At 38.8% G+C, this 26,796-nt stretch overlaps 1 protein-coding gene across 3 annotated transcripts in view; it reads left to right on the top strand.

The window, feature by feature from the left end:
• SYNE1 (spectrin repeat containing nuclear envelope protein 1) overlaps positions 1 to 26,796 on the top strand; it is a 2,173,401-nt gene that overhangs the window by 1,742,852 nt on the left and 403,753 nt on the right. For all 3 annotated transcript variants that reach the window (XM_044089035.1, XM_044089189.1, XM_044089105.1), the window contains 2 exons: positions 851 to 1,042; positions 15,356 to 15,704. In XM_044089035.1, the coding sequence (XP_043944970.1) occupies positions 851 to 1,042; positions 15,356 to 15,704 (541 nt within the window). The remainder of the gene's footprint in view (positions 1 to 850; positions 1,043 to 15,355; positions 15,705 to 26,796) is intronic.

The following is a 26,796-nucleotide window of genomic DNA, read 5'->3' as shown; positions in this document are numbered from 1 at the left end:
CGGTGATCTAATATAGAGCCAGATGTATTTCACTTCTGGCCTCTGTCCATGAGACATCACTGAGTGATTACAACTTTTAAAACTGTAAACATTTTGTGATCCTACAGATTCTTGTTCCTCTTTGTGTTTTGTATGACAGCACTAAGCTGGAAGATACTTGGCTCTAGTGCATCTCTCTGTTGCTCTCTCTTTTTTTGTCTCTGTTGCTGTGTCTGTATGTGTTTTTTTCTCTCTCCTTCTCTGTCAGTCTGTCTCTGTGTCTCTCTCACTGTCATGCATTCACTCACTGTCTGTAACTGGAATTACATGGAGCAGGTAAAGTTCCGTTTACTTCACTGAATTTTTGATCAGATCTCTTCAGTTGAAAGCCAAGCAGTTCTGTGCTTTTGAACTAGATGTCAGGATATACTTGTTGAGTTTTTCTTTTCTCTGCTTTCAGTGTGAATTTCTTGGCATTCCTCATAGTGATGGTCAAATGCAGGTTGTTCTATCTGTTCACATTCTTTTTATAGAAGTTATGAAAGTGCATGTTCTTTCATTTGTGATGTAAACAACCAAAGACTAGTGCATGGAATGACATTTCTAGTTGTCTGACAGCACAGCTTAGTGAAGGTAAGATAACAGGTTGCATATCACTATGACCTACAGTCCCAAGTTTAAGGTCCTTACCTTCTGTTGCATATCATGTGGCCTTGAACAGATCAGATCATTTGAGCAGACCAGTGCTATCAGCTTTTCCCTAGAACTGAGCCTTTGTATGTAGTATGTCTTCTGCAGGTGAATGAATGAAAGTCTTTGTACAAAGCAGTTTTGTGGTTACTTTTAATGTAATTTTATCCCTGTCACACAGGCTTTCCAGCAAGAGATCTCATTAAACACTGGGAAAATAGAGCAAATATTTCTTCAGGGAGACCAGCTAATGCAAAAGTGTGAACCACTGGATGCAGCTGTCATAGAAGAGGAACTGGAGGAACTTCGTCGCTACTTCCAGGAGGTCTCTGGTCGGGTAGAACGCTACTACAGAAAATTGATGCGTCTTCCGGTATGGCCTTTTCCTTCAGTGGTACTGCAGTATTTTGTTTTTGTTTATTTATCTTATATTATTTAAAAAAGCAAATAACCTGTACTACAAGGCCTTGTTTCACAAATAACCTGTTAAAATGAAGTATATTTAATAAACATACAAGCCACAGGGTATGTAACACAGCGTCAATAAAACTGTGTCAGCCAAACTCCTGTTGGTCAAATTAGCAGTATATGAAGAAAAAAATCTGCAGAGCAAGCTATATGTAAGGGAGGAATATACTATGTACCATTTATGTAACTGATGTAGAACAGTTATATGACACTGGGTCTTGAGGTGGCTTATAAAGCTGTTAATGCTGGTAGACGTTGCAGTGCTAATAGGAAATGCACTACAGGATATAGCTCTCCAGATGGAAACAACTTTACAGCTGCATTCCAAAAACTGGATTTCTAATGTGAAGGACCAGTTGGTGGAAAACTGTAAGGTTCTAGAAAATTGTGCAAATGTCAGCAGTCACACTAGAGAGGGGCAGTGTCACAAATGTAACATCTTATAATTGGAAAAGGCCATCTAGAATTAAGAACAATAGGCAGAATTCCAGTTTTGCTCACTGGTAAATAGTGATGCTCCCTTCTACATGAGGCTTCTATGAATGCACAAATATGATTTGCAGATTCTCTTCAAATCAGTATTGTTTAATGTGATTAGCAATATCTGTAATACAGACAGCTGCCTACAGATGCGCAGCGAAACACACTGCACACTAATGGTTAGAAGAGTAGCCTATAGCTGTGGTTCTTTAGAAAAATTAGCTTTTTAGTTGCACCACATTGCAATTAGCAGTTAATACTTGACCAGCATAGTGTGTATTCAGTAGTTACATAGCACAGTTAGCTGTTTCCTGTCTATATCTCATTTAGCTGAGTATGTGTACAGACTAATTCTCCAAATCCCTGGATTAAAATGTAGTGTCAAACCACTTGCCTTCCTTCTGTTTCCAGCCTCATAGCACTGGGTGTCCTTAGAAGTGTAGTGAGTATCTGATGCTGACAGAGAATGAACTTTTCCTTAGTACTAGACATTTTGTTTGTGATGCTAAGTATTTAATGTGGAGGGCTCACTGTCACAAAAAGGACACAGGCTGTGAATTACACTCATTGCCACAACATTGTTCACCAAGCAACACTATCATGTTTTATGCTGAGGCTTTCTCAGCAAAAGTCTAACACCACATCACCTTCTGACACACTTCCAACAATGAGTCCCCAGGATTTAAGTCATCCCAAATCCAGTACACAAAAACACACTACAAATAAAAAACATTTTAGTGATTGGTGACTCTCTAGTCAGACATGCTGATTCTGCACTAAAATAAGATAGGGTAACAGTGAGGTGTCTTTCACTTGCTAGGAACTCTGATATATTAGGGGCCCATGAGACCCAATCACCTGACAAATATGATTATAATATGGTGGTGGTCTATGTATGTGGAATGACTTATCATGCAAAATCTTGAGAGATATGCAGAGTCATGTTGGAGTTCTCCATGCGTGTTTCAAATGCAGGCAAGATTCTGGTCCAGAGTAGAATCCTTCCTTCTCCAAGAATGCTTTCTTGGTATAAAGATGCAAAGAAACGATAACTGGCTTCAACAATTGGCTAAAAAGTTGATATCATTCCAGAGCGTTCCAGTATTTGTCAGCATGGGATGAGATACTCAACCGTCCTACTTACTTTGCCAAGGATTGTCTTCACTTCTCATTCCAAGGATTCTGCATAGTGGCTAAAACCTCTGCTGCCCCCATAGTGCCATTATTAGGCAGACTTCAGCTAGTGGACATACCAGTTTAACAAGCATCCCAAATCCAAAACAGTATCACTTTTAGCTAGATCTGCTCAATGTTGGAATTCTCAGTAACAAAATTCCCAGCCTTGAGGCTCTCCTGCATTTGGAAGACATCCATGTCTGTGTAATTATTGAAACTTTGAACAAAAACCACCTGGCTCCATGGTAGGATGAAACAACAGTCATTATTAGTTATAAAAAAGTTTGCTCAGGGTAACCCAAAAGGTTTTACGTCACAGTAGGCCACCTTAACAACTTGGTACTTCCTTGTTGTACTGGTAATACAGGTGAACAAATACCAAACGTTTCAAGTGTGTTTTCAAAAAGCTTGTATAAAACTAGCTGGTGTGTTTACACACTATGTATAAATCCATCAAGTCAAAGCACACTTGGCCACGAAAAAACCTTTTCTTAAAAACACTAAGAACAGCTGTACACATGTAAAAGCCAAACAATATAAAAAGCTGGTGTATTAAAATAGTTCAGTACCTTTTCCTTGAGTAATGCCAAGTTGAAGCACAGTCCCAGGTGTAAACTGTCAGCACACTGCCATGAAAGTTCCAATGGAGTGACTGAAAAAGCATCCACATTGAGTCAAACATAGCCACATGGTAGCAAGTTCAAAGAGGCAAGTTGCTTTTAAGAAGTTAGTCCAGCAAAGGTGCTTCTTTAAATTATAGAACTTCTTTCACATTGTAAACACTGACAGGTAGATGAAACCAAACAGAAGAAAGTACTTGTACACTTGAAGTTCTTCAAGCAAAATCACTGGTAAAAAGAAAAGTCTATTTCTTACCCCAAGTGTAAACTGTCAGCATACTACCATGAAAGTTCTAATGGAGTGACTGAAAAAGCATCCACATTGAGTGAAACAGTCAAACCAGCCACATGGTAGCAAGTTCAAAGAGGCAAGTTGCTTTTCAAAAGTTAATCCAGAAAAGGTGCTTCTTAAAATTGTAGAACTTCTTTCACGTTGTAGAAACCAACAAGTAGATGAAACCAAACAGACGAAAGTACTTGTAAAGTGCTTTTCGTTCACTTATTATTGAAACTTGGTTTAAATGTTCTGGAAGCACTCTTTGCTCACCTGGGTCTGCACATATCATGCTTTGGGTCCTGAAGGCAACTGTGATGATGCCCCCATATTTGTTAGGGACCATATACCTCTAGGCAGATCCCGGGGATCTACAAACAGAGCTCATTGAGCTCCACGTTACACTAAACCAAACCAACTATCAGTTTATAGCCTGTTACAGGACACCTTCAGCTTTATCTGAAATAGATGCAAGAGTCCTAGATGTAATTGATGAACTCCCAATAAACAAAAACTCCATTATTTTGGGAGACTTCAAGTACTTATCAATAAACTGGAGCATTTATACCTCAAATGTAGGATATACACTAAAGTTCCAAGACTTCATAAATGACAGCTCCCTGGAACAGATTGTTAACAAACCTACAAGAAGGCAAAATATTTTGAAACTGGTCCTTATGAATGTAGCTTCTTCATGTATTATTTCCCCTGGTATCTCTTTCCCTTGATAAGCTAAATCATAAGCTACTGACCTTTACTATTAAAACCTTTAAGCCTGAAGATACCAGTATCCCAAAATTCAAAAATTTCAAGTGTACACATCTCATTACATTTTACGATGAAGTTTCAAGATTCGCCCATTCCAGCATAACTCCAGACATCACATCATTAGCCAACTTATCAAAATAATTATGTGCCCTCTTAGATAATTTTATAGAATTGACAGTATCTGCCAGATCTAAATATAAATATAATGGAAAGTTTAAAAGCAAACCACTTTGGTGGTACACCAATATAATTAAACTCTACAATAAAATAAAAAGCATTCAGCAGATCTAAGGACTCTAAAATCAAGCATAACATTATAAACATGACTAAAATGGGATGGGAAACTGGAAATTCATCCCTGGTTTTGCATCTATATAATGGGCACAAGTAACTTGTAAATGTTTCATCTCCCAAGTCCTAACTTGTAAATGGTTCATCTCCCAAACCTCTGCTAACACTTAGCAAGGGTATCAGAACTTGTCAGAGACTTGGGATGCATGGCTAGGCTTAAAAAGGCCCATGTGGTCATTAGCCTAGTAAACACCTATGAATCTATGAACTATAGCCCAGCTCTGCCCAGTAGCAGCAACTATTCATGTTACTTCTAGACAGAATTCAGAAGCAAGTTGGGATCTTATCCGATCCAGGTAAAGACTGTGAAATAAAACATGATTCAGTCTTCAGTTGTGCTGTGGACTTTGCACAAGTATTAATGCTTGACAAAGAAAAGATTCAGCTTTAATTTTTAAACTTCATCTAAAACTTAAGGGTTTACAGAGCTTTATTCTCAAATATCAATATTAGTTTAAATACTTGACACTACACCCCCATCACCCCATCTTCTTACATAAGGTAAAATAAATAAACCCTTAATTCAATGGATATTAGGACAGAATTATCCAAAAATGCTGATTAAACAATAAGCCATGTCCATGTTGTACAAAAGAAGTGCTGGACTTCCACTTGACTGAAGTGTCAGCATGTGTAGACTGCAGAGGGTATTATGTGCTGGCCTTGCTTGACACACCCTTGGACACTTGTACTGAAATGTTTTGGTTGCCATGGTGATGAAACATAAAAATAGTAGACACTGTGAATCAGTTGCTGACCAGATGATAGTCATGCAGTGTGTGGTTTGTTAAACTGTTTTTACTTCCTCACTGTGTAGGTTCAGAAGCAATGTATTTCCGCTGGTGCTGATTAGAGAATTTTTGCCACTTTGCGTGAAGGTTCTTAATGTTGAAACCACAAAAATTATTTCCTTATAGGTTTTCTAGCAGCAAATCTATCATTCATCATTTTTTTATATGTTCAACATAAATGTCCAAGCACCTTATCTGTTCAACAGCTTTAATAAGAAATCCAGACTTTTGGAGAAACAACAGCAGTAAGAAAAATCAAAGTCAATGGCTTAATAGCCGTAAACGTTCTAGATGAAGTTAGCAGGGGTAGCTAATGTTTAGCTCAGAACACTTCTGGGATGGAAATGAATCAAATGTACTTCTGGATGGAATATTTATTTACTTTTAACAATGATAGAACAGGCATTTAACAGGTGATGAGGTGAGGAGGAAGACTTTAGAGGAGCTGAGAGTTTACTGCTGTCCCCTAAGACTGTGAAAGGATATAGTCAATCTTAGAGAGAGAGGTAAGGTATATGGGAGCACAAGATTTGGGAGTTCCAGACTTTCCAACATTAATTAACTGGATCTTCTGGGTGAAAAAGAGATGACTACACAGAGAAAATGACTAAGTCAAGACTTTAAAGTATTGTTGGAAGGCAACACTGCCATGGCAGAGAGGCTGTGGCACAGATGCACTAATAAGATTAGTCAGTTAGTTAGTTAGTTAGTTAGTTAGTTAGTTAGTTAGTTAGTTAGTTAGTTTAGTTTAGATAGTTATTTAGTTAGTTACTTATTTTGGCTGGGAGGCTGTGGCACAGATGGGCTGATAAGCTTATTTATTTAGTTAGTTACTTACTTACTTACTCAGTTACTTACGTATTTCGACTGGTATGCTTAATTTTGACTGTTGTGCTGAAGTTTAGGAGAGAATATGCAGATGTTATCATCTAACCTTTAGATCAAGGAATATTAGTATGTTTGCCTGGTGCTGACTCCTGATATATGTCTGTACACTTGCAACATTAGGCAGGGTGTTCCAGGAGAAGTAGGCTTGCTGGAGTTAAGATGAGGGGGAGAGGGACACCTGTGTGCATATCTTCTGGGGGCATAAGAGCTTGGAATGTATAAGCAGAATCTCCAAATAATGGTGACCTACCTCTCATTCCTGTAGTATTTTTTTTTTCCTTGGAGTAGTACTTAAAGCTTATTTACCAGTGGTGAACTAGAATCTGTTGAAGGCCATAATAATTGTTGCTAAAGTGATTACCATTGCATGATGACAAATTGTGGGAGTAAAATAAATGTGGTAACTGCTAAACCTAATAGCAGAGGTCAAAGTTAGGCAGGGAATTGAATTATCCATACTCAAATAAGCCAGTCTGTAGATGCCTTGGCTAACTGATGTGAAGGGAAGAGATGGAGTGGAAAGTTATGAGACCATGGGAAATGGTTGTAGTATCATGAGAATTGGCTAGGTTTTGGTGTCATGGGGCATGGCTATGAAGCTGATCTCATAATTTGTATATTATGAAAATGAGAACCTGCTTGGTGAGGGCATTATATATTAAAGTCCTCTGTTACTGTGTTGATTGAAATGTTGCTGTGCCAGTGTAAGTGGTTACTAAATGCTGATAATATATTGTCATTTTTTCAGTTTATGTTTTGGTTTGTACTGTGTTTGTTTGCATTACAATTGGATTTTAGTATTACTATATCTTTGCATCTTGTCATAAAGGAAAATGTAATCAGAAAATGTAACTTTCAGAACAGCAATATTTTTGGTCCAATAACTTACAGTCTGAAAATATTAAAATGTATTCATTTTTCATTCTGCAGCATTAATCATGTAGTCAGATATTAGTTTACAATTTTTATGATATAATCTTAATTCTAACTGCGAAGATGAATACAAGAATAGACAAGACCTTTGATTAAACTAGATCTCATCTATGCTCATTCCTATGAAAGATTTTGCCACTATCTAAGATAGTCTTTTAAATATGCATATGAGACGTTTGCATGTATAATACCCAGGTTGGGGTGGCAACAGGCAAGCCCTTTTTTTTTAATTCTTTGATGTCACAGGTCATGCCAACCAAGTAGCCCGAACTGCAGCGGTATCCATTCATTAACCTAGGCATGAGGCTGGTTGCAGTGCAGCCAGCATCCAGGCATCCATAAGGAATTTTCCATTTGCAGAATCTAACCCCTTCAACATCTTTCCCTAAATTCAACACCTTTCCCTAAATTCGGTAACGCTGAAATGATACATGCCCTACTTCACCTTAATAAACATAAGTTCATATTTGTGCTCTCCCTCTATATTCCCGCAGTTGATAATGTCTCATGTCTTGAAGACATTCTTTCCTGGGTCTCATCCAGCATTGCCTATGTAACAATAATCCTGGGCAACATTAACATAAACTGGGCCTCTATCCAATCTTCCACTAATTCACTTAATATTAACTTATATAACTTCACCCAGCTAATAAATTGTAACACAAGGCCCACAAAGAACTCCTCAAATGGAAGCACCATAGACTGGATCTTGATGTCTCACCCTCAGAATATCTCCAATAGCAGCATTCTCCTTGACCCACTAGCTGACCATTTCCCTACTTTTGCCCATCGCCCCCCCTCCACCACCCATCTATCCCACTCCTTCATCTCAACCCGCTGCTTAAAAAACTTTAAGCCTGAATCTTTCACAAATGCACTAAGAAACACCAATTGGAACTCCCTAAAAAACCTTTCTCTAGACAAATCCCTCTCCCACTTCAACACTACTTTTACAAACCTACTTAATTCCTTTGCCCCACTGAAAACTAAATGCATAAAAAGCAACCCTGTACCCTGGTTATCCAAAAACACCCTAGTTACCATGCAACTTCGCGATAAAGCCTGGACACACCATTAAAAAATGAAAACCTGTACCACCCTCACAGAATACAAAACATTGCGCAATAAAGTCAAAAAACTTGTAGTCTCTGACCGTAAAACCTATTTCACTACCCTTCAAACCAATCACAATACGAATCCCAAACTATTCTGGAAGGGAATTTCATCACTCCTCAACCCTGGTAAATCAGAAAACCCATGCCCTAACCAACATGCATCCGATATGGATCTTGCAAACCAATTTAATTCCCTTTTCATTGACTCCATCAGCAAATTAACAACATCCTTCACCAAAAATTCAACAGCCTCTGACCAGCCACACCCCCTTCCTTCCCAAATACCTCTTCCCCTCAACTCCCACATTTTTCCATCAATCCCATCCCTACAACCACTATAAAAAGACTTCTCTTAAAATTAAAACCTGGTTCCAATGCCCCAGATGACATCCCCCCTACTTCTTAAAAGTAACTGCAGACGCAGTTACTTTCCCTATCTCTATTCTAATCAACCGGTCCATCTTAGAGTGTCAGGTCCCTCAACTCTAAAAGAAAGCTTTCATAATCCCTCTCCACAAAGGTAGTAACAACCATGATATTACAAACTTTCACCCTATAGCCATCCTATCTCCCATTTCCAAACTACTCAAAAAATGTGTACACCAACAACTTCTACCCTATCTCATCAATAACCAGCTTCTCACCAATACACAGCATGGTTTTAGACCAGCTCATAGTACCTCCACTGCCCTCCTTGCCTTCTTAGAAACAATCAACAAAGCCCGTGATTCCGTCCACTTCGTATCCACTCTTCTCCTTGACTTCTCAAATGCTTTTGACACCATCTCTCACAAATTGCTTCTTAAAAACTCTCAAAACTTAACCTATCTTCTTCCTCTATCCAGTGGTTCTCAAGCTACCTCACAAACAGACAGCAGGCAGTCAAATGGAAAAAAACTATCTCTCCCTTCCTGAATACAATCACGTGTCCCCCAAGGCTCAATCCTAGGCCCCCTACTATTTAATATATTTATAAATGACTTCCACCAAGCCATTCCAAACTGCAGCCTCATTCAATATACTACGATTCCACTATAATCTGTTCCTCCCCTTCCCTCACAACTCTTAACTGTTTAACACAAGCCGCCTTCTCTTCCACCAAGCAGGGGATGTTCAACAATCATCTGGCCCTTAATGCAACCAAAACAAAACTCATGATCTGTAATGCCTCCAAAACTGCCTCCTTAGACAAAAAATCCTTCATAATTATCAGCAAAAACAACATTTCTCTAGAAATGGTATCAGATACAAAATTACTAGGTATAATAATCGATGACCAAATAAAATTTGACAAGCATGTATATATCAATATAAAAATAACTCATAAAAAACTTGGTATGCTCTACAGTCACAGACGCTTCATCTCTCCATCCACCAGGTCTATACTAGCCAACACATACCTTATCCCATTCCCTTTTATATGATGTATCCATCCCCGCCAACCTGCAATCTTCCCTTAAAACCAAACTCTCATCCTGCTTATAACAAAATATCCAAATTTGTTACAGGTCATAGAGTCACCTCCCACCACTGCAACCCCCTTCACCAACTAGACTGGCTAGAACTACCACATTTCCTTACGTATACACAACTTATCCAAGCTCATAAACTTATACATAAACCATCTTTATGCCCCTCCCTTGCAATCACCTTCACAATGCACAACCCAAATCGGCTTCTCAGATCTAATCTCAAAACCTTATTAAATTGCACAAACCTACACATCCAGCTGGTAATCACCTGATGTGCTTCTCTTTAGCTCGCCTCTGAAACTCTCTCCCAACTCCCATTCATACCACTAACAGCCTTTCCTTGTTTAAACCTCACTGCATGCACATCTTACCTCACAATGTATATGCTCATGCTGTCACCCCACCTATCCCCTGATTATACTTCATCCAATATTTACACACTCATCGGCACCTAAAATTGTCTCCTAGGAACTCTCCATCCTTAGTGATCCATTTTTTGTATCTATTACAGACCTCCAAACAAAACTCCACTGATTGGCCAAAAAAAAAAAATTGTGTGTTTGATTTGCTATACTACCAATCTATTAGCTATCAGAATTGTGTACCACAGTGTTGTAAAAATGCAAAAATATAAAAATGTAAAAATATTGTTTGTTAAAATTTGTGTACTACAAGAATTTTGTACCAATATCTTTACTGCTCTATCTACTATGTATTTGTACTTTTCCTGGAGCTTTTCTCCCTAGGACTTCATTGAAAACAGGCTCATGTGGCCCAGTGGACTATCCTGGAAAACAAACTGCAAATAATAATAATAATAATAATAATAATCTGCTGATATGCGCACTTACAGGCATGTAATCCTGCCGTTACTTCTCCTGTGAGTGTGTGTGTGTACTCCTTACAGGCATGAAATCCTGCCGTTACTTCTCCTGTGAGTGTGTGTGTGTATACTCCTACACATCTTTCTTGAAGGTTACCATTCAGGCTTAGTTTGACAGAGACAAGCACACACCCATGCCCTACACACTGTCTGAAACATACTTCTTTCTCCAGTATTGACAGCCCTGTAACAGGATAGATGTCTTCCCTCGTCCATCGGTGCTCATTCCCAGTCTGCCTTGTCCGAACCTCTATTGTTTGGATCTCTAATCATTCCTAAAACTCCTAGGTCAGAGCTATGGCTTGATCCTTATGTACCAGAAAGCCAATGGTAACTGGCAAATCAGATGATTTTGCAAAATGTCTGTCTTTCTCTCAACCGGTGCATGTAGCTTTTCTTCATAGTCAGTGAATAGATGTGAAATTTCACTGCTTAAGGAATCTTCTATCTCATTTTGTTTTTACAAGTTGATCTTGTTACTGTAATTCTTGTTTTGATTTTTTTTTACATATTTTCTTTGAGACAGATTGTGAGTACTGGCCATAGTGTAAGACAGAAGTCCGCAACACCTCTAAATTATGCTGGAATCTGATTAGGACCATAACTGTACTGTTTCACATAGACATTGTCTCCAGGTGCAACACTTCTGAAGGTTTTACTTTAACTAAAATCTTTTTCTGATCACAGTTTTTCTGAACATTGGCATTCATTTATTTCAAAGGCATGCCAAATATTGTGCTCTTCTATCTTGGTATAAACACTTGTAGGATCTGCACCTGTCATCATCTGAAGGGCAGTTCTGCATCTGAACAATAATAATGGCAGGCTTGTTGTCACAGTCATGACTTTTCATTTGTTTTTATTATTTCATTGGTTCATAAATTCATAGGTGTGTACCAAGCTATTGACCACTATGGCCTTTTTAAGCCTAGCCATGCATTCCAAATCTCTGACAAGTTTTGTTACCCGTGATAAATGTGAGCAGAGGCTTGGGTGATGAAGTATTTACAATCAGGAGCTGGGAGATAAAACTGGCTGCTTGTGTCCATTAGAGGCATAGGTGCCAAACTAGGGGTTGAATTTTCTGCTGCCAATCCAGTCGTCCAGGTTACACTTGAATTGGTTTAGGGAGGAACTCTGCTTCACATGGATACATACCTGTGTGTACATGTATATATAGTGTGTGTATATATCAACTTCCACGGTGGTGCAGTGGTAGCGTTGTTGCCTCACAGCAAGAGGTTCTCCCGTTCGATTCTCGGCTTGGGTTGGGAGTGCCTTCTGTGTGGAGTCTGCATGCCCTCCCCGCGGTCGAGTGGGCATTCAAAAAACATGTGTTGAATGGGCGTGCCTTCGATGAAGGTTGGGCGTCAGGCTGGCAACTTGACACCATAAAAACCAACTGCCAATCATTAGCAGACCGGAGTTCCGCTGTGACGACCCCTAACCGGGAAAAGCCGAAAGACAAACAACAAAAACAGGCTGTGAATTTCAATGAATTACTGTTCTATGTGTCTTGATTTAGTTGCGAGTACTTTCTATCAGCAGGAGATTGTTCAGAAATGTATAAAATTACAAGATTTCTTATACCATCAGGCACTATTTGTGAAAGCAAGCTCCTATACCATAAGGTAAACAAGCTCCGATACCATAAGGTAAACAATCTGAGGGAGGGATTGACTCTATCAGTTGAATAATGGGCAAGTAATTTAACATACTGCAGTAACATTTTAGGTTTTAAAACACTGAGGTTCTTTTTTCACATTCTTTTCTCATTATTAAACAATTAATGATATAAATGATTTAGCAAGGTGACAAGTTTTTTTAAGAAATCTGTTATCATAACTCAGTAAACCTAAATTTGTTTTTAGTGCATTAATATTGGTTGGATATGAAGCCTCACTATAGGATATAAACACACATTAATTTCTTCCCAAAATGTAACATCTTTCAGTCTTTTCATCACATCACCTAAATTATTCAGATATCCTTTTGTGGTTGCCAATAAATAGAACAACATTTAAATAAATAGCTACCTGTGGAGTATCTTGTCTGTCATTGCCTGAAATATAGTAGATGTAGATGATAGTTCAAAAGGGTAAGCAATTATATGCAAACAATCTTTTTATGGGCAGTAATGGTTAAGTATTTTATTCTGGCTGTCCTATACTTTTTATTCTTAACTATGATTCATAACTACTTTCAAATATTTCTGAACTTCTTGCTAAACTACAGACAGGCTTCCTGTTAAGTTAAAAGTGACTGTTCAAAAGCTGTTACTTGGTTAAAATTTACATTTTAATTTCCACACATTCTGAGTAAATTATAGGCAGAATTATGTTCTCCTTTAACAGGTTTCTTTGTAACCTCAGTATACATACCATAAGCCATGGATGTGGGTTTGAAAAATCTAGTTTTTGCATCTGGTCGATATGAATATTAGATGTAATTCCTTTTAACGTATCTAATTCTTCTGTAAATGCATTTCCTCATTTAATAAAAACCTTCTCTGCGCTTTACTCTCAGATAATTTATGCTTTATTTTCCACTGTTCTAAATTAATGTATTTACCCAACTTATCTCAAGTAAATATAGGCCAGTATCTTTAACTATTATGAAATACAGTACTTCTTTCCACTCCTTATAAACAACTTTCCTTTCAGCAACTCCCACAACTCCCACTATGTTTATAGGTTCTTCTGTATAAATTTTCAATGCAAGAGCAGCTGATTGCAAAAGTATATTATTTGCTTTTCTCAATCTCTGTACATTCATTTGGGTTGCACTTCTCATAGTGCTCACTTCAGGCTTGCCCTCTGTCTTCATTTGTTCCATAGATATGTTAGCTTTCTTGGCATATTATACGAAAGAAGTTATGTGCTGTTAATGCTCTCTTTACTTGTACTCCTGTTTAACATGAAAAATGTGCGTGCAGCTTTCTTTCATGGTGGCTTTTTGTAAACAAATATTTTTGTTAGTTTTGAAGATCTGCCCTATATGTGCCAGTTATGCCCCAAGCATGTCATATTTTCTTGGTTAAATTTAAGAAGCTTTGTTCTGTTTACTGAAGTACTCATACTAGGTTTTAGTTTGATGCAATTTACTTTTATAGGATCATATCCTGTACTGTGCCATGCTAATACCAACTGTTTAACATGTAGTTCTTGAATGTTTTTGTTGCCTCCACTGCCAAAAAAATATGTAACACATTTCAAATGTTAGGTCACTCACTTATAATAAGCTTCTTTGTGTGTGTGTTCATCATTTATTTCACATACAATCCCATGTTTTAATACTTCTGTACTGCTTTTCCGTAATTATAGTCTTAGGTTAAATTTCTCAACTCAGCTACATATTCAGTCACTAACTAATGAAGTGTGCTTGTATGTGTATATCTCACCATATTTTATTAGGATTAAAGTGATTCTTAGTAAGTTTACCTGTTGCATGTATATCTTTTCACTTGGTTAATTAAGACTCAGAAGTCATTTCATAAACTGTAGGTTTCAAATCCAGAAACAAACATGTGAAGTCCTTTTTTCTTTATTCATGTTTAATACCAGTGGCAAAAAAAAATCCATTCAATTGCATTATCCTCTAAAAGCAACCAAATTAAGCCAGTGTACCTATACATGCCATTAAGCCAGTATACCTGTACGTGCCATTAAGCCAGTATACCTGTACGTGCCATTTTCTTCTGTTTCTTTCTCCATAATTTGCTGACAGTACTGGAGTCTTAAATCTCATCATCAATAGCGGAAGATGCAAATGCATTCAGCATAAAAGTACAAGCATCTTAACTGATTTAACAAGCTCATTGAGAAATCAAAACTTCTAGAGAAGCATAGTAGCTAAAAACGTCATATATGTATATGCAGGGATAAAAAGATTAGCAAGGATGAAGAAGGAATGTGTGGAATGCTTACTCTTACCCATGTGTACTTGCTATGATTAGCCCTGAAATAGCCATGTTATTACTGTGTATTATTTCTTCTCTTACATTTGTATGCTATATCTCATTGCAAACATCACCTAAGAGCAACAGATTAATAATCACTCAGTGGAAGTACTTTGAAATAAGTGCACTGCTTAGAAACTGGAAATGGTATCTGAACTGGGACTGGTTTATTTTAGTAAATAATTGAAACTTGAGTAGAACAAGACTTTTCCCTCTGAATCATCAGTTCCTTTTACAGCACTACAAAGAACTTCTTTACTGTAATGATGGGATCAATAAGTCTGCAGTATGGATTACCTAGAGGTTCTAAAGTTGTATGAAGTAAAGTTCTATTTTTTCACAGTATGCTACCACTTTTCTATATTGATAATTTAATATAATCTGAAAGTGCTTGTCTTAGAGCATAACTTAGTCGAGGGTCTTTTGGGCTGTAAAACTGACCAGCTGTTGTATTTAGTAAGATTATATCAGAAGTCTTATTGCTCATTTTTGTTCTTATTTGCTTCTAGCTGACAGACGATGAGAATGATGTTTCAGACAGAGAAGCAGAACTGGATGATAACACTGATATTCCAGTTTTACCATGGCATGACAAGTCAACAGACAGCATGTTGTCGCCACAGGTTTCAATCAGCAGATCTACATCACTAGTACAGCCAATGAGAAGTGAGCGGTCTGGGCGGGACACACCAGCAAGTGTGGACTCCATTCCCTTAGAGTGGGATCATGACTATGATTTAAGCCGGGGTTTAGAGTCAGCAGTATCAAGAGCATTACCATCAGAAGATGAAGATGAGGAAGATGAAGAACAAGTAGACAATAAAGATTATTATCCCAGAGATGGAAATACCATCAAAGGTAAGTCATGTGACACCAATAAAAAGAATAAGACAATTCATCATGGCGTGTATGTGTGTGTGTGTGTGTGTGTGTGCGTGTGTGTGTGTGTGCGTGTGTGCGTGTGTGCGTGTGTGTGTGTGTGTGTGTGTGTGTGTGTGTGTGTGTGTATGTGTGTGTATGCAGGTAAATGCCCAGACACAGAGATTTATATTATTTTTTCACTGATTTAGCATGGTGTTCAGTGCAGTCAAAGTACTGTATTCTGAGTTCGACATTTTGTCTCATGCCTTACCATAATATATATTTTTTTATTTCTGAGAAGTGCTTGAGGAATATGTCAAGCTAGATGACGACACCCATTACCACACAAAATAGTTCATCCTATTTAATTTGTCTTAAGAAATAAAAAAGAAAAAAAAATATTGACTGTTTTGATTTTCTGAATAGGCAAAGGTATCAATAATCTGTGGCTGAGAATCAAGTTCGTGAGATCTAAATCAAAGGCCTGCAATGAGTAAGAAGACTGCCTTTTAAATGTAATCTTTGTGGAGAAACATTATATTTTCTTAACTGAAATCATCATTCTCCATTTTGTTACATTCTTGACATGCAAACAGAAATACTACTAAAACAAACCTGCTCCCACTGATACTACAGTTTGGGCTATACTCTAAAGCCATGCCCTCTTATCATTCCATGCATTGCTATGAGGTCTGGTATTCTCTAAGCTCTTCTTAGGCTGTATGTGTGTGTGTGTCTGTGTGTGTGTGTGTTTTTTATATATACGTATTTATATATATATAGATATATATATATATATATATATATATATATATATATATATATATATATATATGCATATGGTCTTTATTAGATGTGCCTCACTTCATAATTAGGTTGAACATGTTAGCATGTTTTACCATTAAGTCTTCATCAGGAAGCATTCCTGTCCTCCTAGATGACCCACTGTCCTTGGCAATGATGGATTGATGGAGAAATGCACAAAAAGCGACCACTGGAAGTTCCATCCTCTGCATTTTCTCACCACTCGTGTTACTGATGCAGGAACAGAACTTAACAGACTCATAGACTTCACTTAAGTTTTAGTATATTTTAGTACTGTATGTGTTCTGGCCTTCACTTTTTCAGCTGAAAAATGGCAGGGCATTTAATGTATTTGTGTCACCATCAGTGACCACTGCAAACATGCTTTTCCTTGTTTTATCTCAGGGAGAACACCACAAAGACTGTTGTGTTTTTGTGAGAATTTAATCAATTGAAATGACTCCAGAAAATGTATCGCCAAGTAGTTCACCTGGAAGAATCATAAATATTCTAGCTCTTCATACTTTTCTCATATAAAGACAAAAAGTGTACTTAGAGTAGTCTCCTTAAACTAACCACAACTTGCTGTACTTTGTTGTTCTGTATTGACAGTTGTGCAACAAACTGAGACATGCCTAAGAATTTATTTGCCTTACTACTGAGGCTATTAACTGCTACCACTCTGACAATGTCACTAATAATTGGCAGCTGTCCTTATCTGAGGAAAAGCTGGTCACCACTATAAATGTCCGTTTGGCCCCACAGGATGAAACATACCTTCAGTTTTTGTAAAGAGAACCACTTACTGCTAAAGAATAAAAGTGCTGATAACCACAGTACCCTTCCAAAATGGAGCAAACTGCTTCAATGGAATTGTTGACACCTCCTTCAGTGATGGAGTCTCAAGCTGCATAAACTGACAACTAACAGGACCTTTGCCAGCACTACTGACAGCTTCAAAGTTATTGATGAATTATCAGTCATTACAGCTTCCTAGGGTTATATTGATGGTTTACTTTTCTTATCCATTTTGTAGTATACCCAAAAGCTGGTGACACATTCTGAAGTAAACCCTGTATGCCATTTTTCCAGATTCCATTTTAAAGAAACAGGTAGCTAGATTTGCATGTACATTTATTTAGTTTTGAGTTGTTTGAAAAAAATGAATAAAAAAGTGACCAAGAGACAACAGAAGAAACCCATTCCTTATTGACTTTGGGGGGAATTTAATAAAGCCTACATGGTCTTATTTACTGTGTAGGCATCATGCCATGCTGCTTATGTGAATGTAAGCTGGTTTGCAATCCAGTAAGCACTGCTGAGTGGTGCACATGTGCGTGCCCGGATGGGAAGTTCCTTGGCATGCAGATCACCTCATAAAGAGGTGAATCTCATGCAAATGAGAACAGTAGAGTGATCCAGCAAGCAGATAGACAGACCTGCAGAGCCCATGGCAGTGTCTGTGGTGTACACAGAAAAATTTCATGTAAAGGAATGTAGACAGCCAAAAGATACTGTAAAAATGCAGATAGATGGACAAAAATGGCATACCAGAGACAGAAATGAGCAAAACTATCCTCTGTGTGTCACAAATGTTACAGGAAAATATGTTGCTATAATAATTTTTTTAATAATCTGGGCATGTTTAGGCAGCGCACTGCAGTGCGCAAAAATACCTTATATAAAAAAATAAAAAACAAAGTGGAAAAAACAAGTCAATATTATGATACTATAATGTATTACTGGAACCTGTGTGAAGCATCCACACTGGTGCATTGGTGCTGTTGCTAACGTGGTAGGGCTAGGAAGTGTGTAGTTTCCAGATTGTGAGCATGGATCCCTATGCAAATGAGGCGGAGTTACTGAATAGCAAAATGGGATACTCTTGTCCGCATATCCCCTCCATGTAGGTAGAGAACCATGTTTATGTCCACAGAGGAGGTAGCTGACATCAGCACAGCATGTGTTGAAGACCTGTTAAGCTGACTGGAGCTTAGTTGTGCCTATTTGCACAGTGTACCACTGGGCTGAGTGTGGAAAGTTTGGGGGTGTGTCCAGTGACTTATAAGCTATGTTTACCTACACGGCGCATGTTTCCCCTTGTGTGCATGGCATGCCTCTGTACTTAGCCAGGAAAGTTTGGGGGGGGGTGTCCAGTGATTACCATAGGTGCCAGAACCATAGAGTGAGGGGGAAGGGGCTCCCCCCCTACTTTTGCAGCAGATCCAGCAACTACATGGCCTGTCCGATCTTTGTTTTTTTAAGTTTTCGTGGCTAAAGCCAACATCATCACATACGTAATGATGTCAGCTCCCTCAGGGATTCCAGCCTGCACGATTACATCAGCTCCCTGTACCAGCCTGTCAGAATTGAGCTGAAGGAGCTCACGCATTTCTGGCTGGCTGGCTCAAATGCGAGCTGGAGGGATTTACTGGCTGCTGCAGGGATTAACAGGATGACGCGGATGAGTGCTGCTAGGATTCAGGGTGAAATGAAGAGGATACAGGGCGAGTTCTGTTGGTGGGGAATGAAGTAAGGTAAGAGTGTGTGTGTGTGTGTGTGTGTGTGTGTGTGTGTGTGTGTGTGTGTGTGTGTGTGTGTGTGTGTTTGTGTATGAAAAAACCCATCCTTCAATACACCTGGTGGCTAGAGGCTCAAACCCTGTACCTTCAGTATAGGGTGAGGCTCAAACCCTATACTTTCAGTATAGGGTAAAAAGAGCCTAAACTCCCTTACCACCACCACTTGTCAGCTTTGCCCAGGTTTCTTTGTGCTAAGAGTTGAGAGCTATAGTGAGAACTGAATTTGTATTCCCCCAGGTTTCTTTGTGCTAAGAGTTGAGAACTGAATTTGTATTCCTCCAGTTTTTTTGTGCTAAGAGTTGAGAGCTATAGTAAGAACTGAATTTGTATTCCCCCGGGTTTCTTTGTGCTAAGAGTTGAGAGCTGTAGTGAGAACTGCATTTGTATTCCCCCAGTTTTTTGTGCTAAGAGTTGAGAGCTGTGGTGAGAAGTGACAAATGAATTCACTAAATGATAGCCAGTAAGTTTCAGTCTTCCTATTTTTCAGGAAGCTGCTGATTTAGCATAGTGGTATGCTACTCTGACTGTAGTACATAGAGTCTTGGGTTCAAGACTTACTAGTGAAATGCATGGTGCTAACACAACATTTTATTTTAGCAGCTTTACAAAATTATACAAGCAATGTTTAAAATGTGTCCCTGGTTTTTGACCTTTTTGTCCCCCCAAAAAAATGAAATTGAAAATAAGTGCAAGAAGCTGTGCAAGATGCCTATGGCTTACACTACTGTCATTCTATTTATAGTTTGGGTGTAGAAGTAGATTTTTATGATGGAAATGTTCTGAATTGGGCAGTTTTGTCATTATTGGTTCATACATTTTGTTTCATTGCTTACTAGAAGACTGGTTCAAACTACAAATTTAAAACACATTTGAACAAGTGCTGCTGTATTATACAAGGAATATAATTTAATACAATCAGGTTAATACAATCAGGAAGGTGAATCAAAGAATGTATACATGTATGCTTGCTCACAGGATGCAGGAGACCAAAATAGGGGAAGAGACCAGTTACCAGTAGTATCCCCCAGGGTTCAATGCTGAGACTTTTTCTGTTTGGCATATACATCTCAAAAGTAAAAGGAAATACCAAAGGGCTTTGGCCGACTAAGTTTGAGATGACTGCAAGCTAGGAGCACTTACTGAATTCCTAAATTGCTTAACCGTCATGCAGGAAGGTTTGTCCCAAACAATAACTGGTGCCAGAATCATGAATTGAAGCCAGACTCCAAGAAATACATTATCATATCCATTTGGAAGTCATATACTCCAGGGAGCTTCCAAATTGAGAATGCCCCCTGAGAATTGACCCAGTTGTTTGACATTTGGGAACTTGTGTGTACAGTGACCTAACTTTTGACCAATATGTGCCCAAAGTCATAAGAAAGCCTTTCTATATTGCACAGCTTATAAACAAACTGATTGTGACTAGATCTAGAAATGTTATTGTACCCCTTTGCAAAGCCCTCATTAGATCAATTATTTTGTATAATGCCCACTTTGGCATGTATCTGTCTAGACCCATGCAACAATTGAAATATCCACAGAGATACCTTACTAAAAGGATACAAGTCCTAAACAATAGGTCTTGCATGGACCACCTCAAAGATTTATCACTATACTCAATATCCTACAGAGTGCTTAGAGGTGACATGTCTGGCATGCAAGGCATCCTCCGACCTAATACAGATGGCCCTACTGAACATCAGCAAGTTAAATGGCATCAAAAATACTCAGTCCAGGTATCTAAACTGAATGTTCTGGAGAGATGGATGTATATCACAGAGTCAGAGGATACCACTGTTCCAGAACAGACTATCCATTCAAGTAAAACAAACCTTATCCCTGTCCATATTCAAATGCAACATGGATCTAAGGATGGGTAACAGAAAATGTACTGCAGGATTGCCCCTCATGCCACTAATGAATAGAGGCAGTTCCTAAATACTGCATCCCTTACATGGGTCCCCTCAAATTATCTATAGTGTGATCACATGTATTCTCACTAGGGCTAATATACAATTAACAGCCATGGGATAGGTAAGACCAATCAGGAAATGTTAATTCAAGCACCCAAAGGGAAACTGGCTAAGTTTAAAATGTCCTTCAAGTGAACATATATTGTGGTAGTAAATAGTTTTAAAAAATTGCCCTTTTTAGATCACTAAGAGCCCCTCTCACCCTCCACCCCCCCACACCCAGTCTTCAACAGCTTCCGTCGCCTATGGTGATTGCTAAGTTTTAGTGCCACATTGCTGAGAGTATCTAAAAAGCAAGGATGTATTAATTAGTTCTGACCCTTGCTTAGGGCCAGTAATGATGTTAATGATATACTAGGCAGGTGAAATGCATCATAAATAGCCAATCACACAGACAGTACCTACAGTAGAGAACTATAAGATATGCATACACTGTACATTTTGATTCCCCCCCCCATACTCTGCACCATTAGAGTACAGACTTGGCAATTTTAACGGAAAGAATGCTAGGGGCTGATGCAGGTCTGGTACATCTGTATGTGCTAGATGCTGAAGTCAGTGCTGCTGCTGGTGCTGCTGACAATAAGCCTAGACTGAGAAGGAGAAGAGTGTTCAGGCCCAGGGTTACCTTCCAGGAACTACATGAGCTGGAGATTGTAGAGTGGTACAGGGTGAACAGGGACATACTACAAGAACTCACTGAGTTCTGTCCCCCTCAACTCAGACCCAGAGCCAACAGAGAGGAACCCATCCCATTGGAAACAAAGGTATGTATAGCCCTTAGGATAATAGCCACAGGTACCTTCCAAAGACCAACTGGGGACATGATGGGGTTCTCACAAGCATCAGCATCCAGGGTACTCCACGAGTTCCTGGATGTCATACTATCACATGCCAGTGAGCACATTTATTTTTCCAACAATATGCAACACTTCTACCATGTAGCACCCTCCCTTGAAGTACTGGGTGCCATAGATTGCACTCATGTACACATCAAGGCACCACCCGGTGAGCAGGGTAAACTCTATGTCAGCCGCAAGGGGTACCACTCCATCAACTTCCAGCTTGTGTGGTATGCCTAGGGCATTATCATGAATGTGTGGGCTGGCAGTCCTGGTAGTTATCACGACATTCATATTTTGCACACATCACAGCTGTACCAGATGTTTGCTGGCGGGGGGATCCCACATGGACATTTACCTTGGGGTTGCTGGCTACGCCCTGGAAATGTGGATGATGACACCTATGAGAAATGCACACACACCCATGGAAGAATTCCATAATGCGGCACACGCACATACTGGGAACATCATAGAGCATGTGTTTGGGCAGCTGAAGTCATGGTTCTGGTGTTTCGATATATCTGGTGGAGCCCTGCAGTACTCTCCAGCCACATGTGCAAATGTGTTCACAGTATGTGCCATGCTACACAATATGATCCTGCAGAAACAGCTGCAGCAGGATCAGCAAAGGGAAAGAATACACAGCCCCCACCAGTGCATAGGTCACTGCAGCCACACTCACAAGAGGACTCGAAGGAGGATCCCCCTGATGATGTCCCTGTTGGCAGACATAGGCATTCCCAGTACACCCTGGCATTGCCTAAGAGAGAATGCATAGCACATTCACTGACAACCTAGGGCCCTAGGGATGACACCTTACTCATACTCACATACATATAGCAAACATGATGCCAGGCAATCCACACAACCTTTACCTATCCATATATTGGTTGTGTACTGCATCACACAGAGTCAGCCCTGAACTACAGGTCTCTCAATGGCTGCGTTTACAAGGTAAGTCTCTAAGTTACACACTGTTTGTAAGGATTACTATAATATATCATATGTATGGATCTGCTGCAGTTATGCAAGGAAATAAAGTGGGTTAATTCGGCAGATGTAACATCCACATCGGACTACAGATACCCAGTCCAATACTATATGTTTCTTAATAGTTACTAGGCCTCATGGTTGGAATATGCACTACATCAATCAAGGGAGATTTTAAACAGTGGAGTCACATGATACTTGGACTACTCTATATCCCAGCAGGGCATGTACCATTGTTCCCTCACCCCCAGCACAGCAGTTTACCCATACAACTATTGTCCCCATAAACATAGAAAGTCACTGGAAGTAAAGGTGTTGCATTATTACATATGTTCTGAAGGATATAACGTCTTTAACACAAATGTTTGCCTGTAAGTAGTGTAATGAGTGACATCAGTATTCAAGAATTCAACAGAAGACCAGAAATGTATAATGAATGCAGAAGACCAAACATATCAGGCAAAACCCTGGACAATCTGTGGAAATCAGGACAGTTGTGAGGTATGCAGACTGTCAGTCTGGTGGTGTAACATTACCAACCTCAGTCACAGATTAAGTACAGCACACAGCTGGGGAATGCTGTGGACAGTTTTAGTGAAGTGCAGTACTTCAGAAACAGGGATAGATGTTAATGTCTATAACATACAAAATCCCCTACTGGAGTACAGGTACATGTGGACAGTACAGTCCCACTGGGCATGCCCATACACTTAGCTAAAATGAGTGTAATCCTGTTGCCTCTTCTTCAAAAAGACCTGTTATGGATAAATGTCTATACATACAGATATATGTGTACATATCCATCTGTCACTATCTCTCTCTCACATGTATAGTATAACTATCACTATGTACTGTCAAATAGATATATACTGATTATATATAGCTATATATATTAAAATGATGCATACACCCCCCATATATCTACATAACACATATACATATCATGTACACACACAACTACAGTTATATATACATCCCTGTTATATACAGAAATATGTGTGTGGATGTCTGTATTGTTTGACATACCCTAATAATGGAGAGTAAATCTCCACTAACGTCGGGTGGCACAATGCCAGGGAACTTCTGTGGTCTAGGCTTGTAAAGGCTCCAGGGCCATTAGCCTAGTACGCACCTATGAACTGTCACACAGCCATACTGTTGCTCAAGAGATCCAAGCTAAGGGTGCAACAGTACAAATTCCACTTACTCACAGACCTCTGTGCCTGCTGGAAGTCACCATGTACTCGGACACAGATGAGAAGGTGCTGTAATGTATAATCTTGTCAAGGCATGTATGGACAGAGAAGCTTGTCCCTGCCCACAGGTATGTCTGTGTAAATGTAAGCATGGCCATACTGGTAACTGTACACACATAGTTAGGATTATCACAGTTATCCCACAACTAGGATACTAGATGCAGATAAGAGTATGAAGCAATATCACACTGCAGGAAACAGATGCTGGTCAACACTGGTCTAGTTTGTGTAATGCACGAGTACAGTGCCTGCAATCACATATACACCAGACTTAATGTGTGGCGCGTGTAATATCCCTATGAAACATGATGATGCCCCTGAGAACTATGGAATTGTGGATGCAAGTACTCAGCAATCTGAGGATCAGGTTTGTTTAGAAGGAAACAAAAAAAGAAAGAAAGGAAGAAGTTCTCAACAAATAAGGAAGAAAAAGAAATTGACTAATGACTGTAAAGAAAAGAGAATATGTAGCAAAAAGGATTCTGCTTTGGTATGTAACACACTGGTGACAGGGAATGAAGATATCGGTCTATCAGCAAACCCTCAGTCTACAGAAAAAGGCATCACCTTTCCAATGGAAAAGGTAGAAAAAAGTGGCAAAGGGCAGGTGAAAAGAAAGAAATCAAAACTGAATGTGGAAGGATAGAAGAACATTATTGTAAGAAAAAAGAAGATAAAGACAGATGTTGACTACATGGCTCAAGCTGTGGATTTACAATGCCAGCTGGATGAGAATTTAATACACAATGAAAACAGTGGAATTAATAAGACTAAAACCAACTGCTACTACAAACAAACTGTAGAACTACTATAAAAACAAAAAATAGCCGAGGCTAGAAGGTACAAACAAGAATTTATTGTAACAATAAGCACATGATGGTCAGATGTTTAAAAATATCCAGTGAGACTTATTTAACAATCAAACAACATATACTTAAAACACAGCTTATGAAAATGTTTAAATACAGATACAGCATAATTTTAGTTTAATTATATATTGTTTGATTGTTTTCTAAGTCTCACTGGATCTTTTTAAACATCTGATCATCATGTGCTTATTTTGTTAACTATTTAAATGTGGTGTATTAGTTTTGTTAACTATTTAAATGTGGTGTATTAGTTTTGTTGAACAGTCTGTAGAAGTGGGTGTATGTGTGCCCACAAAAGCACTTACTGTTATAATAAATTCTTGTTTGTACCTTCTAGCCTTGGCTATTTTTTGTTTTTATATGAATTAATAAGACTAATAGTGATGAAGATCTATCCTTTATAACAATTGATAGAGCAGAAATGACTGTATTAGAAGCTGAAGATTCTTCAGATATGGTCAGCAAAGATATTCTTGTAATTGGAGATTCAGTTATTAGAGGAACTGATACTTACATTTGCAGAGATGATAATGAACATTGAGTAGTGTTATGCTTGCCAGGAGCAAAAATAGAAGATGTGAAACAAGTCTTGGAACACCTTTGGATCTGTTTTTATTCATGTTGGCACAAATGATGTCACCAACAAAGATTCTCTGACTGTTAGTCGGGAACTGACAGCCCTCCTAGATATTATAGTTTGTACTGGTGTTAGGACATATTTTTCACAAATCACCTATAGAAAGGATGGTGGTGCAGCGGTAGCATTGTTGCCTCACAGCAAGAGGTTCTCCCGTTCGATTCTCGGCTGGAGTGCGGGGAGTGCCTTCTGTGTGGCGTTTGCATGTCCTCCCCGCAGGTTGGGTGGGCGTTCGAAAGACATGCATAAATAGGCATGCCTTCGTTGAAGGTTGAATGTCGAGCTGGCACCTCGTGAAAATCTACTGCCAATCATTAGCGGACCGGAGTTCCGCTGTGGCGACCCCTAACCGGGTAAAGCCGAAAGACAACAACAACAACCTATAGAAAGGATAGTCAAGTCACTGTGAATGAAAAGATTTTTTGGATAAACACCTACATGGAAAAAATGTCCTGTTTTAAAAAAATGGAAATGTGCAGAGCATCCAAGCCTTCTTTTGGGCACACATGTGTTCAGACAGGTTGGTGTGCATTCTAGATCATGGAAGAGAATTTTTGCAGCAGATGTCTTGCAATATTTGATAAACACTAGCCAGGAGTTTTGCCAGGTCAAAAATGTAAGAGTTCACAGATAGAAACATTTGATGCATCTCTGATGGTTGTCAATGCAAGGAGCATTAATAATAAAGTGTTTTTATTAGAAAATGTATGGGTCCATTTTTAAATGTCGAAATTCCAAAATCTCGACTTTTAAAAAAAGTACCCAAAACATCGAGATATCAGAATTTTGACATTTAATAGTGGACCCAAAATTTACTGCATTCCCACAAGATTGATATTGTTATTGTTTGCGAAACATGGTTAAAGAACAATGACTGGAAATCAATTCTGACAGGGTATAAATGTTTTTACTGTAACAGACATTCTAACAAAAAATCAGGTGGAGGTGTTATGATAAGGATTAAAGATAGTTATAAGACCTGTGATTATTACATGTTCAGTGATAACACCAATACTATAGATTGTGTAACTGTGACAATAAAGACAACACTGGAACATATAACAATTGGAGTGTATAGACCACTAAAGTCAAGTGCAGATGACCTAGAGGAATTCATACATTTCTTACATGAA

The sequence above is a fragment of the Protopterus annectens genome, chromosome 1.part0 (assembly GCF_019279795.1).
Source record: "Protopterus annectens isolate FY-2018-M chromosome 1.part0, PAN1.0, whole genome shotgun sequence".
NCBI classification, from domain to species: Eukaryota; Metazoa; Chordata; order Ceratodontiformes; family Protopteridae; genus Protopterus; species Protopterus annectens.
Note: the sequence above shows the minus strand (reverse complement) of the source record. Positions and strands in the feature narration are given on the sequence as shown.